Here is a 19,645-nt window from a genome sequence, read left to right on the forward strand (position 1 = left end):
ACTCTCTTCGGCGCCGCACGCCGCGATCGAGGAAGAACACGCCGCCGAGGTAGAGCGTTCAAACACACGTGGGGAGGGGAGGGGGGGACGATTCCAAGTGTGATTAACCAAACAAAAAAAAACCTTCAGAGTTAAATTTGGAGGTTTGAGTGGGAGGACCAAAGAAAGAAGAGACATAGACAGAGGGGCAGAGAGAGAGAGAGAGAGAGAGAGAGAGAGAGAGAGAGAGAGAGAGAAAGATGAAGAACAGCGACACATGGATGGAGAAAAAAAAAAAAAAATCTGACAAACACAGAAGAAAAGGAAACGAGTGAACATTCCTCCCTGTGAGGTCAAGCCACTTGATAAACAAACAAACAATGTGAGCAGCACACACACAAAGGGGGTGAGGCGGTGTAAAACAACAAAGTGTCTCAGTCGATTGCCTACGCCTTACTTTGTCTCCCCTCATCAGTTACCTAAACACAAACAAAGGCCTTTAAATTCAGCTTCGCTTTTTGATCTGAAAACAGTGACATGTGCCTGGGCCTCATTTGTTGATGATTAATGCAAAGTATAACGAGTATATTCGAGCGTAAAGAATACACTGTCTCTTTGATCGAGCAACGCCGTTGACCATAGTTGTCTGCGTGTTGACGTGGCTTCTTTACGTTTAATTAAGGCACAGACACTCCCTTGAAGGTTTCCTTTTGTCTTTAAAAACACTGCAGCTCAAATTAGTCAAGCTCAATGTCACCAAACTCACACGGAAGAGGAGAAATCATAATGATATGCTAACTTAGCAGCTTTTGTGAGTGCTGGAGAATAAATGTTTGTTTTGATTTTGTACAAACGGAAAAAAAAGAAAAAGAAAAGGAAAATAACAACGATGCGGATATTTTAAAGGATAACTGTTGCAGGGTCCGACTCTATCGCGCTCTGTATCTCTCCCTCCCCGTCTCCCCCATGCAGCGCAGGTTTTCCTTCCATTGTGGCGTGTGAAACTGAGAGCCCCGCTCACAGCGCCTGGCCAGCGATCCATTCTTCCTGGACAGATTGATGGAAAACAATCAACAGACTATACATCTTGCTCGGGCACAGCGGGTCACCAGCACTCATCCTGGACACCTGGACCTACATCCTGGGCTCTGAGGTAAAGTGCCAGAAAAGGGGCCAGTACGGAAACTGGTCTTTATAGGAAATGAGACGCCAGGTTGGGGGGTTATACGGAGCCGGCGTGAAGCGTCCAGTCTGCGTTCTCACTTAGTAGAAATAATCTGTAAACAACGAATCATCTCTAAAGGGTTGATATCATGACGGCGTCATCGTGGACAGACGCAGCTCGGCCTGCTGGGAAAGGAGGCCCCGAGTACCCTCACTGGGACGAGCTGGTGTGTCTATTCAATTACGAGCAGCAACACAGGCAGCCATGTAACACATTGGGCTGTAAGAGAGAGCACTTAGACTGTCCACACACATCAGAGCGCTGAGAAAACAAAGCGCTGCTGCTGCCGCCGCACACACATGAGCACGCACTTCCAAATGTATAGCGTCACACCGGGAGGCGCACACGAGCGCTCTTCACGCCTCATTTGAAAAGCAAATTGAGCGCATCTTCTAGGGCGAGTCATGGACTAAACACTGGAAAACGTTACTCCTTCCGTACTTCCAGCAACACACACGGTCATACATATATATATATATATATTTCTGCATTCTATTTAAGTCTGTTACTATCTCTATCTCTCTGTCCTGCAATTTCCAACACCAAAAAGGTCTGAAAATAGCTCGGAGAGAAGTAGGACGCTACTCATTTAGGTCAGCTTTGGCCAGCTGAACCCCTTCATTCTGGGACAGAACAAACACTAACACAAAAGGCTGCGGGGACGGCCAAGGAGAGCGGCCAGGTCAGGCAGGGAATGTCTCGCAGTAATGACAAAGCAGTTTGAGAATATAAATCTCCAACAGCGTTATATATTTACAGAAGCCCTTGCCAAAAATACCCCAAAACTTTTCACTGTTGTGACACATGTAAATTATACAGCTTAAATGCCCTTGTAAACTGTTTGTTACCTGCACTCATCTGGGAGCATTAGCTGAACAACCTATAAAGAGCGGGGAGCAGCAGTTTATTAGGGAAAGAATTAAAACACAACAATGCAACGCAAACTTAACCAAAAGTTATTTCAGCGTGTTCCTCATTATTTCCCCAACACAGAAACAAAAAACAGCTTGTCTTAATTGAATATTTCATATCGTGGAAACAAACCAGTGTTTACTCTGAGAATGATGTGTTAATTTTTTTTTTTTTTTGCGGGGTGTTGGCAAATGAAAGCGAGCCTGTTGTTTTGGGGTGAGAGTGCTGAAGGTCTGGATTGGAAAGACGCAGCGCTGCTTTAAAGGCTCCTCGACCTCCAAACTCCCTGCTGTCAATCAGCGCAGCCGTTTTTTCCCCTGGGGCCGCGCTTTCCTCCAACCCTGGGGGGGGGGGTAAACCACCGCAGGGAAAAAAAAAAGAACACAACCAAACAGATGCAGAGAGCTGCAGGTCAATGTGTGTGTGTGTGTGTGTGTGTGTTATATTTCTGCACGCCTGTGGATTCCCAAAACTGCGCATGCGTGCTGTTTGCACACAAGTGTTTATAAGTTTATCCGAAGGTGAGGGAGCTGCATCTGTGTTTATGTGTGCATGTTTGTGTGTGAGTGTGTGTATGTATGTGTGTGTGTGTGTGAGGCAGATTTGTGGGGGAGCCAGCACCTGCGGGAGGGGAGTTCTGCCTGCATATCGATGAGCCAGCAACTCTGCCTCTTTGCCCCTGAGCCCTACACCATCTCCAGAGCCAGCTCAGGGCCAGACCTCTTTTTCTAAAGCCGCACATAACATCTAATGCAGCTGTCTCCCCCATAAAGAAACAGCAGGTCAATGAGGAACAATGAAAATATGGTTTAAAAAAAAAAAAAAAAGGAAAAAAAAAGGGGGGGGGGGGGGGCTGTTCCGAATTATCGAAGCAAGATCTGAAGAGATCGTTTCTCCCCTTCAAGGAAACAACAACAAAAGTGAGATTCTGTCAGTCGAGGGTGTCATGCAGCCTTTCCTGAAGGCGAATAGAAAGCTAAAGAAAGGTGGTCAGAGACACAACAGCAACAAAAACAAGTGGGATAAAAGGGAAAAATCTGTATGCTAGCTCCAAATAAACAGACCCTGGTCATAAGAAAAATGAAGGCCGCGACATCCAGCAGATACAGTCAGTCAGCATGTTCAGCTGCACTGGAAGTGTTTCTACCTTCTCACGAACAGTCGTGGATATGAAAGTGAAACTAAAGCTGAGGGGAAGGAAGGCGCTGCCAGTAAACCACATTAGCATCAAATGCAAATGAGAGCGAGGCTAATGGCTGGACAGGTGCAGACTGGGCCTCTAAATGACACACACACGTATTTGCAGGCGCGCACACACACACACAAACACACAAATGAGATGGATGAATTAAACATGGGTGGGCTCGGCTTGGGGGGCTGGCAGGGCTGACATAAAGTCAATGACATACATTATTCACTAGCGCACGTTAGCCCAGCCAAGGCAACACATGACCTCTAACCCCAGGAAGTGCATCCAAACATAACAACCAAAACAATGAGGGGGTTCCCCACTTCACAGAGACACAGGGATGGAGGGTTGTGACAAACAAGGTGTGCAGCAAAATGCATCAGCGTGAAAAAAATTGCAATCCTCTAAACACTGGAAGATGCTAACTTGAATGTTATTTCCTTGTGTGTTGGATTATCAGGCGTTAAACCAGACCAGGTGTAAAGCTAAAACAGGCTCGAACCCCGGTCCACAAGTGCTACCTACCCGCCGTGAAGCTGAGAACCAGCCTGTATATTGGCTCACACAACAGGAAACTGTTGGCCATGACATCATCTTCCCCGGGAGGAGCACTTCCTGCCCGACATTCTTCACTCAAGACACACACACACTCGACAGGAAATGGCCTCTATCAACACACACACACACTCCTGGGGAAATATCCAACACCGACTCAGATACACAAGCACAGACACGCATGCGAGGAAATGGGCCACATTGACGGCGGGCCGCAGGAGTGTGTGCAAAGGCAAACACTCGCAAGCACACACTCCAAAAGAGCTATAGACCTGAAATAATATCTTGTGTGCATGTAAAGGAGACACCCGCAACCCCTCCCTGCACCATGACTGGGAAGAGGAATCATAGGATACACGCTGCTATCCAGTCGATCCTTATCTCTAGTCACAGAGAGTCCCCCCAACCCCCCACCCACCCAGGAGAGGCTCTCCCTGCCTGGGGGAAACCCTGCGGCAGGCCTGGGGGAGCTGGGCAGGCAGGAAATGGACCAGGGGGACACAGGTGGTAGGAGGCAGGAGAGGACACAAGGGGCCGGAGGGAGAGTCATACCCCAAAAGAGGGGTGTGACAAAAGATTAGTCCACAATTATATGGACGCTGTAAGTAAATTAAGTTCTTTAGGAGGATGATTTCAAAGTAAATGAAAGCAGAGAGAGAGAGGAAAGGTGCACATGGGCGAGAGGGAAATGTGTTTGTGATATGAGGCCCATTCAGGAACATGGTCGACTAACCCGCAGTGGCTGCGTATGATTAACCCTGTGCGAACAGGAGTGAGGCAAAGGGGTAGAAATAGAGCTAGGAGGGGTTAAGGGCTCCCCTCATATTATCCTGCCTCTGTAAGAGGCTAAAGTGGACCACACATGTTTCCCTGGGGAAGACATTGAGAGGCACACAGGAGCTTCTCACCTTTCAGCAGCTTCCCCTGCCCAGTGTCAAGAACAGACAAAACATGTGATGCCAAGGTCCCTCTGAATTTCCGATCGCTCCAACTCAGAGGTTAAAACATTAAGTATGGGCGTTTTGCCACCTTCAGCGCACAGTGACTGAAATCAGATGTGCTTTGAAATCTATCCGAGTCAGCCGGGGAGGATGGTGACACCAAAAAAAAAAAAAATGGAAAAGCCGCTGCAGCCCTCCATTTAGGATGAAAACAGGACCGATCGCGGAGGTTGTTTTACAAAGTCAGGAAAAACTCGAGACGCGTAAAAGTGATTTCATACTCAAAACAAACATGCTTTATAATTCTCATCTGTGTCACATTGCTCCTTGAAGAGGCTTTACAGCCCGAGCAAAGTCTCTTTCACACAGGAGGCGAGTTAAAGAGTGTGGTGAGAGAGAGAGAGAGAGTCTCTCGGTGTGATACCCAGAGCGCTGCCGATCCACACTGTACCAGATTTGTTCTCCTAACAATCAAATAAGTTTCTCATTAGCTGACTTTATTTTTCCCCATTCCTGCGGTTTTGCTGCAGTGGCCTGTTTCTCTCCCGTCTTAACGAGAGAGAGAGCTAATTAGGCAATCAGACCCATTACTCTTCCAGAAGAGTTAGAGCTAGCCTAGCTAATTAGGGCTGTAAAATCTAATCATCTCTGCGAAACAGCAGAGGGCTAACGAGCCCTTATTTAACGAACTAAATAACTTCAAGGGTGGAGAGGGGCTGCTGATGGTATTTCTTTATGAATTTGAAGGAGGGGAACTCATGGTAATTGAGTCAGTTTCACCCTCGCAGTTGTTTGTTTGTTTATGAATCCTTGATTATTACAACTGCCGAGAATATATTGGTACTAAATGAGCAAACAAATGAACCCTCCTATCCTTATCCCCCCCCCCCACACACACACACACACACACCACCTCCAAAATCGCCCTCCTCTCACCTGACCTATTTTCCTGTCCAGAAAGAGTGCTCGCTGGAGAGGAAAAGGGAGATATTGCTGTTTTTTTTTTTCCTCCCCTCCCTCTGTTCTAATTTGTTGTTCGTTAATGCTGCCCTCACACCTGAGCCATCGAGCGTCGGGGGAATACTGCCAGCAAGCCACCACAACACATGCTCAGTGTGGGAAAGCTGTTTCTGCAGCAGCCCGTTTCACCGAGGTGGCTTTGCTCAATCTGCGAGCAAACTGATGAGAAAGTTGAAATGAAGCAAACCAGGATGGCCTCCGTGAGAGCAGGAACTCATGAGAGAATCAACAAGTGCACACGCACGCGCGCGCACACACACACGCGCGCGCGCACACACGTGAAAACAAAAATGAAGAGATGTGGCACAGAGTGATGGGCAGGCGTGTTGTCTGAGGCCACGTGTCGGGGTGCAGCTGTCTCAGGGAGCGCTGAGGTGAGGCCTTCTGCTTCAGTGGAGCGGAACGTGGTCGGCGAACGCTCACACACACACACACACACACACACACACACACACACACACACACACTCACACTCACACAAAAACACATACATACATACACAGGTAAAGAGTAGCTTTTGACAGAGCCGCAGTGAGAAAAGGACAGCTGTGATCATCAGATAATACAGGTCAATGCTTCATTAACACACACAAACACACACACACACAAATGTAGACTCTAATGTGACACATTCAAATCCGACATAAAACCTAAATAACCCATAATGCACTTCTTTTTTTTCCCACCCGAGTTGTGAGACTGATAAAAGATCACGAGACAGGGAAGATGAACGTGAGCAAGATTTGGCTCTTTTAGGTGTTGAACAGAAGGACTTCAATCTGCATGCTCCGACAATTGTTCGAGTGTAAACAAGTGATTTCCCTCACAGTGTATGTCCGTGCATGTGCCGCACACACACGCACGCACGCACACACCTCAGTGTGGGCTGTAAATCTACCAGGCTTTACGTTGTTTGGTCCGACTGACCATAAATCATGCAAGCTGCTGCATCAGTCAGAGGTAGTTTATGACGGCAGGAGAAAGGTGCCCACTCAAAGTGTGGACAGGAGTGTGTGTGTGTGTGTGTGTGTGTGTGTGCGCGTATGTGAAGTAAGAAAAGTAACAGACAGGCCACAGTCCGCACTGAGTGGAGATGCACACACACAAACACACACACCAGGATGTAGCTGTAACCCTAACTGCTCATCAGCTAAGTCATCAGCCAAACCACACAAACACTGCTTGACCACACTTGAAGCACAACTCCACCGCTCTGTGATCACTCCTCCTCTTCACACACACCACTGGAATATTATTTACTGCTGTTTCACACATTTTGCCTACACACACTCAATTATGGTTGCTGAGATTTAAACAACCTGTGGCCTGTTTTATTAGACCTGGAGGCTTTATTCTCTCAGCCAGAACACTTGTTTCAAAATATCTCGAATGGAAAATAGAAAAGCGTCCACGATGTTTCCCCTCTCTTGTATTTTCCTGAAACATTTCCGCCTTTGTATTCTGCACACATTTACTGTTAGCTCCCATATGCAGTCATAGATGCCTTGTTTGCGTTTTTCGAGGACAGCGCGGCGTCACATCGTGGGAGGTTAAAGGGCAACGTTTGCTTACCTGTCGATGATGACGGGGTCGGACGGGGTCTCGTTCCTGTTACCGCAACTCTTCTTGTCACAGCATCGACTGCGGGAAGGTGAGAGAAGAGGAGGGAGGGGGGGGGGGCAAAGGGGGAGTTAGTCGCAGACATGGGAACAACCGAGGGAGAAAGATAAAACAGAGCAGCGTGAGTGAGAGGATGTCAGTGGAGGGATACAGGAAGGAGAAAAGAGGTGTTTAAGGGCGTGAGACTTTTGCGGAGCGCGAGAATCAGCGTGCGCTGGATTTCTGTTGGGCTTTTCCAGGTAAGACCAGGGCTCTAACGCTACATCTGGTGAGCTCCGTGAGGTGTTTTTTAGGAAAAGTTTGAAGGAGGGGAGCTACAGCAGCGAGCTTGAACGGGACTGGATACAAACTTGAATTAGCCTCCGGGGCTCAGGTTAGCTCCATTTCTGTCAGACATCACACAACCAGACATCTTATGTTCTCTATTTTTCCTCAGTGCTCGTCCCCTCCCTCTATCCCGCCTCACTCTCTCTCGCTTGCTCGTTTTTCGCTCTCAGAAGTGGGTCACAGAGTGGTCCCACTGGACCTGGGGAGTAGTGCATGCTGGGTAGAAGGGGGTTGCATACTGATGTGACGAGTCCTTTCTGAATCACTTGACTGCAGCACAATGTAAGAGTGTGTTGTGTGCCATCAACCCCCTCCCCCAAAAAGTATCAGCACTTTACCTGTTCTTCTGTCTGCCTACATGTGAGCACCTACTGTATGTGTGTATATAGGATGGAGAAACACAAGAGAGAGAGAGAGAAGAGGGAGAGAGATTGACCCTCCCCCCTACTTTCTTGCGTCCCTTAGGACAGGAGGCTTGGAGAGCCAGATCAGATTTCTGATCTCGACCGTTTCCTGCAGCTTTATAAAAACAATTGCCTCGTGTGATAACCAGGAAGTGGCTACACTTTGCCATCAGCCATTTTCCTACATGTTACGCAGCGTGCATTTTCAAATAACTGGTTTGTTAAGCACAATGATATGCTGTGTGATGCTTTTATTGATTGTAAATGCACCAACAGCATGTCAGATCTACGCTTACTTTACTATATCTTACTTGTGTGTGTGTGTGTGTGTGTGTGTGTGTGTGTGTGTGTGTGTGTGTGTGTGTGTGTGTGTGTGTGTGTGTGTGTGTACGTATATAATAAGTGTAATTTGAGTCCATCCCCCTCTGCACATAGCTCAGTGTCAGGACACAGCAAACTGCGTGTATTACACAGACTAAGGAGGATGGGTTTGAGTAATGAGCTTTTCCTTGTCCTAATTAGCTGAACATGAGAGGGATACACACACACACACACACACACACATAAATATATATATATACAGAGATATACACACACATCCCTATCAACAGAAATAGGCCAGGGCCCAGCTCCCCAACCCACTTTGAGGAAAAAGATAAGATTTCTATTGTAATTCAGCAGTGCTGCTGATGTCTCATCCCCATCTTTAGACACCTCTCATTTGAGAATACATTCATCTAGATCTACTCTTTATAAATACATGAATAAAAAACGATGCCTGGATCTTTTAAATCAAAGTTGCAGTTGTGTCTTATTGGTCTTACCTGCACATGATCTCATGGGTCAACAGGACCCGACACATTTCTGGGTTTTTATCCTGACCCTCATAGATGATCGCCTAGAAGAAAAAAAAAAGTAAGAAAATTAGAAAAAAAACCCAACGTGATTTATATTTTTTTGTAGCTGGCTTCAAGGGAAAAATAGAAATACTATGCAGTGGCAAATAAAAAACAGAAGTGTGTATGTGTGTGTGTGTGTGTGTGTGTGTGTGTCTTTCATCTGGGAGTAGTGTTGTCTATCTGGCAAATGTGTGTATCGTGGGAATCCAGTCCTCCTGAGCAGGACGCTCTGTTCTGACAGAGACAGTCAGAGAGAAATCATTTGTGTGTGTACTTTTGAGTACTTGTGTGTGTAGTCCCGCGTGTGCATATGTGTCTGTGCGTGCACGTATGTTTATATGCTGTGTACAGTGAGCAGTTGGACTGCCAGACTGGAGTATAGTGCACCATCTGGTCCATACAGCACCGCGTCCAAAAATCTAGTCTGGTTACCCCTCCAACCCCACTCAACATGCTCTCCAGGGCTGTGATCACCCTGCACACTCACACACACTCACACACACACACACACACAAAGCGATAAACATGCAAACGCATACACACACATGCATTTGCACAAACAACATCCCCTCCTACTCCTTTCATTCTAAGGCAAACTCTCTCCATGCCTAATGGCACTAGAGGCAGAACTGGCAAAACAAAAGAGCTGATATCAAAACAGCGTATTTTCTTCGTTATCTAATTCAACCAAATGAAGCGTTCCCTCAGATGGGTGTCAGCCCACATGTGCTGCTCTTTATTTCTTTGTGTGATTGAATTGGCCGTAACACACTCAGGGATAGTTTGTTCTGTTTCACATTGAGGAAATGAGGGTCAAGGTCCTCAAAGAGTAAGCTGGCATGCATCACTGTCTCTCTCAAACTCTAACACACAACAGCTTCTGCAACTCAGCCACATATTCACACACTATATTTGCACGATCACACAGCCTGGAACACACACACACACACACACACACACTACCTGAGGCTACTAAAACATACACACTACCCTCTCTCACTGGAGAGTATGAGGACACATGTCCTCTACTTTTCTGGGCCTCTGTAAATGTATTCCACAGGTAAGACAGGTCATTTATCACGCTGGCTGCGCTGTGCTGAAGTTGAGGGTCTCAGACACAGGCAGGCTGGGTGAGGAGTTGGGGGGTGGGGGGTGGGGGGGGCAGAGGGGATTGTTGGAGTTGTGCGCAACATTCAAAACAACATCCGAAACACTGGAATTCTTAAAAGCCAAAGTTGAATTGAAAGCTCACACCTGTTTAGTCATGGAGTCGATGAGACGAACATACAGGTCCTGCTCTGTTCTGATCCCTGCACACAGAAGGAAAACGTAACCAGCAAGTTACATCAGTCATATCACATCTACAGCTCTGCTTTCTTAACTTTGTATGTCACGAGACTGATTCATTGTGACTTCCCCTGTGAGTCTTTATGAAAGCTGAATGAGTCTAAACTGTTCCTGAGAACTTCAAGTATTTGTTGCAGGTGGTCAGTAATATGAAATATGAATTAACTTTCCTAACCCTTCTTGAAAGGCATTTTTAAAAAAAAATAACATTGAGATCCTTTTATGATTAAAACAGAAGGAACACTTTTCTAAATTAAAATCTGTATTTTTCTTTCTTCAATAGAGTTACATTGAATTAAATAACTTTTAAAAGGATTAAAAACAGAAGTCGTTTCCTTGGGTTTTGCTAAAGTTACACAAGTAGCTAACCAGTAAATATAACTTTTCTTTTGGAAGTACAAAACGGTAAAAAAAAAAAAAAAAAAAAAAGCAGCACACTCAAAGAGAAATTAAACTTCCTATGCACGACTAAAAAGACGACAAGAAAACAGACAAGTCTTTGAAGGACATTGAGTGTGCTGACTTTTCTGCTTTCTTGTACTTTTGGAAGAAGCAAGCACAACACTAATAGAATATTATTATCATAATGAAAAACAGTCATACTGGATAATGTGTAATTAAAAACAATGAAATTATCAGATAAAACATGACGAAAATAAACAAGTGGAAAACACTAGAGTGTGGCCTCTTGAAACATTAGTTTCCTCAGTTTCCTCTGGATCATTCGCTGACTGCTTTTGTTTTTGCTCCATAAAAATGATTGAAGCCAAACTCACCGTTACTGTAGAGGAGCTGGAGTCTATAATGGATCCCATTGTTGGTCTTTTCCCCCGTCGTTTCCTATGAAAATTAAACCAAACAGAGTCGAGTCAGAGCAAGCAAAGCCCTCTCCTCCTGGGACTTTAACTGCGCGTCCAACACTTCACATTTCTACATGATTAACATGTTCCGTCTCCACAGCTGCACACCGTATTTTAATTCATTCACTTCGTTTGTAACACACTGAAAAATGGAGAGGATAAATGTTCTTTTTGCAGTGTAAGTACATTGTATTTATTATTTTGTCCAGTCAACGGAAATGGTTAATACCCCAGTGTTTTGAAAAAAATAACTTTTATTAACGAATGGGCCTATTCAATTTGAAATGTAATTTGTTTAGAAATGTTTCAATAAAAATATAATAAATAATATAATATATTGACACATTTATTATTTACTCATTTCACAAATAGAATTGAAACGTTAACATGTCTGATTAAAATGGAAATCGTTTACAGGCATTTTGATCTAATAAATAATAAACAAGCCGTTACTTAAAGCTGATAAATAAAACACACAAACATTAAATACTCACTTGCAAACAGATCAATACTACACAAATATTGATGTTCGTTTAAAAAATAAAAATGCCGGACAACACCTGCAAGAACGGACAACCTGCTGTGCTCAGCCATTATATATTCAATATTATTAGATGTTGTGAAAGTGTAACTGTCATAACTTCGATGTTTTTTTGTAATAATTTACAAACGTTCAAATAATCACAAGTGATCCAGCATGAAGTCTGCAGGACGCAGAATCCCTGCTGTGTGCGTCTGTGAATCATTTCTCACTTCATGATCAGCTCGGTGTTCCCGCTAAATTCTATTTAATGTCACTTTATCAGAAGACTTTTTTTTTATGAAGCCTCCTATGGGGAAATATTGTTCTTGTTAATTGTGTGAACTCACTTTTTCCTTCTCCACGAAGTCCATGTAAGTGGTTCTCTCTATTTCCACCGGCTGACCCTGTCTGTCGTATAAAGCCAGCACGAAGTGGAAGAAGTTGGACTTGCGGAGGTTGGAAGGCGGCTGCTTCTCGAAGTGTGCCCGAGCAAGACCAACTCCGCTGCGGACACAAGCACAAGCCGGCACCAGACACAACGACGGAGATTAAAATAAACTCACTCCAGATTTATGTAACACACAGACACAAAAACAAAACAAACAAACAAAAAAAAACACCTGCAAGAAACTGCCGCTTATGTTTCCATCAGTGTCTTTTCTAGTATTTCTTTCTACGCAAAATTACATTTAAATATCTCTCCAATGTTAAAACACCATTTACAGCTGAATCAACGATAACGGAGCAATTAGGTTTAAACATTCAGCTTAAGGCCCAAATAGTTACACATATTTATTTACAGCACAACGAATCAGTTGTACTTCTGCTGGCATACTGTCAGTAAAAGTTGTTATTCTTATTTTCGAAGTTCACCAATTTGGTTCTAATGTATAAAAATACATTTATTTTTCAACATATTTATATTTCAATCTTTCGAATATTTTTGAACGCATTACATGAAAAGTAACATTTTCTGCTTGACCACAACCACAAATAGAAACAAGCACCAAAGTTCGCAGAAAATCTTCAACAGAGCATACCGAAGTTAATCTGAGCCTACATTTAAACCCCGCGAGCCTAAAAGTGCTTAGAGCTTTCCGTCCACAATTATGTGAAAACACTTTTAGCCGCATTATTTAATCATGTCGGACTTCAAGCTAAAAAAAACAACTTCTAAAGCAAGCAGGAACAGCGGTTATCCAACTGCGTCCTCTGGGGACGCGAGCTGCCCCAAGTGATACAGCCGCAGATCTTTACGCGCTCTCTCCCCCCCCTCACCCCACAAAAAGGTGTCCTCGCCCCGGTGCCAGCGCGGCGCCAAATCCGCCTCGGGCTCACCTCTGGGCGGCTGTGTTGGCGTCCAGCACTCCGGCGCCCTGCATCCATGTCCGAACTGCGTTCATCCCGGCCACCATGGGCTCCTCTTTCATACTACTCCCACTCCTCTGGATGCTCTCGTGGATGCCAAACATCAAAACGCACCTTCACGCTGTCGCTATCTCTCTCGTACTCTCTCTCTCTCTCTCTCCACACTCTCTATCCTCCTCTTCTTGGCTCCCTCCTTTTTTTTTTCTCCCTGCCTCCCCTCCTCTTGCGTCTGTTTGATCGCGCTGTCAGAGGAGCAAAGTGGCGTGGTCTATTTCGCTTGGCGTTTAGTTGCGCGTGTGTTTTCTCAAAGTAAACAAAAGATGCGACATGTGGAAGGAAAGAGGGGAGCTGTCAGCATCCAGGGTTAGCTGCACCTCATGTCAGCGACTCCAGAGGAAAAGAGAGAGGGGGGAAGCTGCAGCTGTGAAGATGAACAACGTGAGAGCGATGAAAGGGGAAGAGCGAGATGAGAGGCTGCTCGGAGTTGGCGACAGTCCCCCGGATCAAGGTGCAGCTGACAAAAACACGCAAAATGCCACTTTTTGCTAACAAACAGTCCACTGTGAGAAAGAAAAACCAAGGAAGATGAAACGCCGCTTTCTTAAAGTCTTCCCCTCAGCTCAGAATGATGAAACGGAAGATTACGCGCAATTAAAAGGCAGTCCTGGGCAGCAGTATCTCCGCTACTCGTCAGCTCCTGCTCGGGTGATTTGCGCTCGATTCTTCCCTGAGGAATCACTTTGGACCGTCTCTGAGATGCCAAACAGGAGAGAGAACTAGTAGGTGAGGGAGGCGTGGTCTACGAGGCGAGCATACACGCCCCCAAACACAGTTAATAACACGGACAATCAGCTGTCCACCAACCCGACCAGCACGCTGCTTCCCCGCCCGTCTGCCTGCTGTCCCCGCCTCGTCCCACGCAGCGTCCCGCCCCGGCCACTTAGCCAGAAGCTGTGCACTGTGTGTGCCAAAGTGTGTGTACGCTCTGACTTTATGTGCATGTGTTTAGAGCTGACAATTAATGTATTCACGACCATCAAACATGAACTCATGGGAGAACATTAGTTAAATCCACGCAGTTTGCCCGCAGAGACTCAAAGGGCAGAGTGAAGGCTTGTAACATCTATCGTCTGTTCGCTGCCGTGACACTCGAGCTGCTGCTATGAAAATGTGCCTGCAACATGTCTCTGCAAAACAAGACCAGAGTCCGATCATGGGCATAACAAAAAACTCTATTTTTAATGATAAGCACTTGCAAAAGCACAAGAGGAAATTATCGGCGTTGCATCAATTTTGTTTGCAGGATGAATGTTGCTAAAATGTTTATAGAACAGTCCACACATTATCCATACATTTCATTTAACACATATGCTCATTTTATTTTTTCACAAAACGACTTTACTCGACCAATTAAAATAGAATTTAATTGTTTTATTTTCTCACAGGAAAAGAAAGGACGGTCGAAGTGCTCATTCAGAGTATCAACTGAGGCAGATTAGGAGCTTAAAGAAAGTTTCAAAAAGCCTGGCAGCCGCAGCGCATATTTTTCTGTTTCAGCCGGATGGTTTGAAATGAGCTTTGATTAGATGCATTACAGAAATCTTGCGGGACTAAGTGCTGAATCCAACATAAATACAAGGATTACAGCTAAACTCTGGTCTGTCCCAATGTCCAAAAATTGCAATCAGTGTAAAAATAACTGCTCAAAAACAATAAATGCAAAAAAAAGTGTGAAACAGAATATTTGCATGGCTCATAGAGCCGTGAAACTGCACGATGTGCTCACATGCATGAAAAGTGCACAGCAAAGACCAGCTTCGCAATAAGTGAGGTGTAAGAGCTCCACTCATCAGTTCCCCGTTCATCATTACAGAGCCATTGCTAAATTGTTAAATCGAATTGTCTGGGGGCCATCTGCTCGATAAGTACTGTTTGCTTTCCTATATAATGAAATGGGAAGAAGAGAGAATCTGTTTTTGTTTATCAGAGGGACGTGTTTGGATATTAAGATTTTATCAAGAATTGTCGAAATGAAATAGTTTCACACGATGATGTCGAGGTCAGTTAAAAAAAAGGCGCATTAAATCGCCACAGAAAATATACAATCATTGCAAAATTCTGTTTATTTAAAATTATGTGCTTTTTTGTAATTCTTAAACGAGTTTTACTTACATTCTGGCAATTCTAAGATATTTTGAGGTAACATCTTCTGTGCAGCCAGCGGACTTAGGACTCTCTCTGCCACTTTCTGATAAATACCATAAACGGTCAAAGCCACACTCCACAGCCCCGCAATCAACTCATCATTGTCTATTGCTGTTTATTTATGTATCCTGCTGGGGGAGGAGAAATAGGAGCCCCCCACCACGTGAGTACACCATACAATAAATAGTGATAAATAAAAGCAACGTGAGATAAAATGTCTCTCACACTAGCGCGCTGAAGGCACACACAAAACACACGCACAGAAGTTCAGAGCTATCCTTCAGCACATTTGTTTGATTGTGGCCGGCTCTCGCGCCATGATCTGTCTGCCTTGGTCGGCATGCGGGCCCGCGCGAACCCTCCAGGCCCCAAGGGCTGACATATATTTATATCCCCGAGAACCAACACACTGTTAGCCTAAATATCACTGTCTCACTATCCGAAAACACAGATGTCAACTGGGGTCCAATGATCCCGCCATGTTAATGCTGTGATTTACTAACTCCATGGCACCCAGACAGAAGGTTTGAAGAAGATATCCGGCCATTACGCACAGACGGGGATGAGCGCGTCATGTAAACTATGCGATGGTGCGTGTGTGCGCGTGAGTGGATACGACTGTCATTCAAGTGTCCACATATGGGAAGCCTATTAAAATCCTCTGTGTAATAACTCTATTAGACATTTTGAAGTTAGTCATCAGAAAGGAGCAGTAGGCACTGCTGTACCAGCAGATGTTCCCGTAAATCTCAGGTCTGACTGATGATAATAATGGCTCGATTGAATTGAAGACTCGTAAAAATGAATAGTTGTAAAAATCAGGCATATGTTTATGAAAATGGACCTCATGTCTTACAATATGCTTATAATGCTTCTGAAACATCTAAGGAAATGTTTAACGGCTGCAAAGCTGGCAAAAGAAAATCACAGAATGAAGAACTGACGCAAAGTTTCAGAAAATTATGCTCTCCTTTTAAAAAAAAATACATTGGATTTCTACTGTCAGTGCACATCTATGGACATCTATGGCTCATCTAATGATGACCTCTCACTTTGAGTAACTTGCAGATTTCTTATTCTGAAAGCTTGGTCACCTTATTTGGTGCAATGTTGCCATCTAGTGGCATTAGGTGGACATTGCACGACCGAAGTTGCAATATTTGTGCCGTCACGTATTCTAAGCGTAGCACTCGCGTAAGTGGAATGCAGATAAATGCCATCTGTCCAAATCTGGCCATTAATTAACATGGTTAACACATGCGGACAAGGTCAATGAGCCTGTGAATGTGATTCAAGCTGTAGCTGCAACATCAGAAGAGCACATGCTGGTATAAATCACGTGGATACAGTTTAAATCTGAGGTTTACTCGAGACTCTCACATTTTCTTGCTTATCTTTGTTTCTCTTCTGAATGAATGCATGTCGTTGTATTTAAGTTCGGATTCAGTGCAGAGCTAAAGGCAGGTTTAGTGTGAGGAAGGTAGGCTGAGGTCAACTTCTCCTTTACATTTACAAAAATGTGTCATTTCATGTCCAGAGGAGATCAGTTGGATGAAAACATTTTGTCAAGCTGTAGTATTGTTTGCTTCCATGACAGGATGCCTTTAAACCTTTTGTATAAATATGGATCATGGTATTTCAAGGTCACACAACAAATGAACAACTACTTCACAGATTTTCTTCATGTACCGTATGTTCACATTTATAAAAAAAACATACTGAGGTATTTTATGAACTCTATTAGGAATTTATTTTTCAAACTTAACGGAGAATCAAGAAGAAAAGGTTCAGCCACAAATCTTAACCTTCTCCTTTTCAGAAACTGTTTAAAATAAAGACGAGTTCAGTTTGTGTAGTGGCATCATCCGCACCATAATCTTCTAAATCACTTCATATATTCATGTCCTTTAACCGATACAGACTATACCAGCGAGTACTAGTCTGTATTGGTAAAATCATGGCTTGAGTGAGACATACAACATACACACATGTAACACCTTCATAGTGAGAGTGGCGCAAAGGTCATCGCTGACTTGTGACACTCACAATGTGCCCACATAGGCAGGGGACTGCTGCTTTTAACACCTAATAAAAATATATTTTCAATTTACAACAAATTGGGATCATTTTATTGATTAAGACCATCCCATCAAACCCAAATTAGAGTTAACATTTTAAACATTTGCTTTTGTTTTTTTTTGTTTGTTGTTGTTTTCACTTTTGGCCAGATAAAACAGTTATTTGAGTGTTATGTTGTAAATGATAGAGGGTATTTTTCAAAATGTTGCAAAAATAAGTAGTCTATGAAATAACTTTTCATTTATTTATATCATTTATTAGATTAAGACACTGAATATTAATCAACATATCAGAAATATGCATCCACGTAAATGTGACAGAAGCAACAAGCATCAAGCTCTAGTCCTTAGGCGGAAAGTAACACAGAACATAAGACAAATTTACAAGGATAAGACACCCACCGGACAGTTTTACAGGACAGCACACAAGAACTCACACAGCCAAAATGGACACATCTGTTACATAAGACATAATGGACAGTACACTTACAATTACAAAAGTACAATTCAACAATGAAAACAGATGAAAACAATCAGTTGCTCTAAGTATCCCATTTCTTTTAAGCAGAATTCAACACAAAAGATGTACTGTACTCCATGACCTTTAATCTCAAGAGGGACAATTCTGTTACACCTTTCACTTTCATCACTGTCACACAGCAGTGTTCATTACAACACGTCTCATTAGATGTCATTGTTCATCCCACTGACTCCGTGAATAAGGGGGAAATAGATAAACACAATTAGAAACATTTCCCGAAAAGCTGAAAAGTGCCCTCTGTTACATAAAGTTCGCAACCTCAAACACAAACAAAGGTCAGGAGTGTCAGGTTTTAATTTTTAGTTCAGTCGGCCCTGGAAGTACTTACATCACCTTACCGCTTCTGCTTTTTATGCAGAAGTGAAAAGAAGGTTCACTACAACGTCCCCATCAGGCACGTTGTGAACAAATAAAGAGAATGGGTGTGTTTGTTTGGATTTTTCTGCCATGTGTTCAGGAAATTTGATGATTAATACATCCACTTGTGTCCACTTTGATTATTACGGAGCTGGAAATTTTACTATAGCATGTCCTTTTTTTGTATTTCTGTGAGGTGAAGACTTTCAATGATATGATACTGTAGTGCACTAAAATAATTGCTTCAAAGATTCTTTGATTTCCTTGAAGAGGACATATACATGCCGTTAATAACAATGTTGCTTTTTCACAAGCTAAAAATCAGCCAACATTTATTTAAAATATGAAATCAATTCTTTTTCGAGAGGTCACTGCATGTTTACTCTTGAAGCTAGCGCTGTAAGGGGGGACACATTGACATTACTTCACAATGAGTTCACATGAGCGCCTTTTATAGGGCACTCATTGAAATTCAAAAAATTCAACCTCAGAGTGTTATTCAGGGACATAGCTGCTCACCCCACAAACCTGCACAAGACACCTCAGATCTGCTGATACCAACATGCCTCCAAACCCTAAGCTCTGCACGATGGGGGACAGAGCCTTCTCCCCTGCTGACCCACGGCTTTGGAACAGTCTTCCTGGCAATCTTGTTTTATGCTCAGGTTCTTAACTCTGCCTGATTTTAATCGTTTGACTCTTGCTATTGTTTTATGGTTTTTATGGAACTTTCTTTTAAATGTAAGGTGTGCTACAAATAAAATGTATTACTATTATAACAGAATTTTATTTCTGTTAAAACATTTGTCAAAAAATTGTAATTGTAATAAGCTTTGACAAAGTTTGGACAATATTTGGTCCAAATGCCACAATAGCAGGATCAGTGAGGTAGGGTGATCTCTTCTGATTGGCTGAGTGAGGATCACATGCTTCTCGACCTTACTGAGGTGCAGAAGGGTGGCCATATGTAATGTGTACTGAAATGACCAAAAATAGTCACTTGCCCTATAAAGGGTTAAAGAAAGTCGAAAATCCCCAAAATGAACCTTTGACTTATTTCTGCTAGTTGAGGAACTTTACCCTGTTAGGGAACTATGGTTGAGTCAAAAGCGGCGGGCTGAGTCACACTAACACTTACACTTTTGTCAAGGGAAAGGTGCCAACAGCCCTTCAGAGGTTTAGACATCAATGGGCCTGCTGGTGGTACTCAAGTTTGAAACAAAGATGGAGATCTGTCTCAGAGGCTAATTTGCAAATAACTGTAAATGTTTGATCTCTAAATGCTAACCATTTTA

The 19,645-nt window shown here is 43.6% G+C and overlaps 1 protein-coding gene across 1 annotated transcript in view; it reads right to left on the reverse strand.

The window, feature by feature from the left end:
• Positions 1-13,951, reverse strand: part of ebf1a (EBF transcription factor 1a) — a 55,435-nt gene extending 41,484 nt beyond the window's left edge. Inside the window, 6 exon segments of the mRNA XM_079352606.1 lie at positions 7,394-7,462; positions 8,997-9,070; positions 10,326-10,381; positions 11,195-11,258; positions 12,149-12,305; positions 13,140-13,951. Coding sequence (XP_079208732.1) covers positions 7,394-7,462; positions 8,997-9,070; positions 10,326-10,381; positions 11,195-11,258; positions 12,149-12,305; positions 13,140-13,273 — 554 coding nt within the window. The 5' untranslated portion in view covers positions 13,274-13,951.
• Positions 13,952-19,645: the final 5,694 nt, after the last annotated feature.

Source organism: Symphodus melops (genome assembly GCF_947650265.1).
Source record: "Symphodus melops genome assembly, chromosome: 9".
Classification (NCBI taxonomy): Eukaryota; Metazoa; Chordata; class Actinopteri; order Labriformes; family Labridae; genus Symphodus; species Symphodus melops.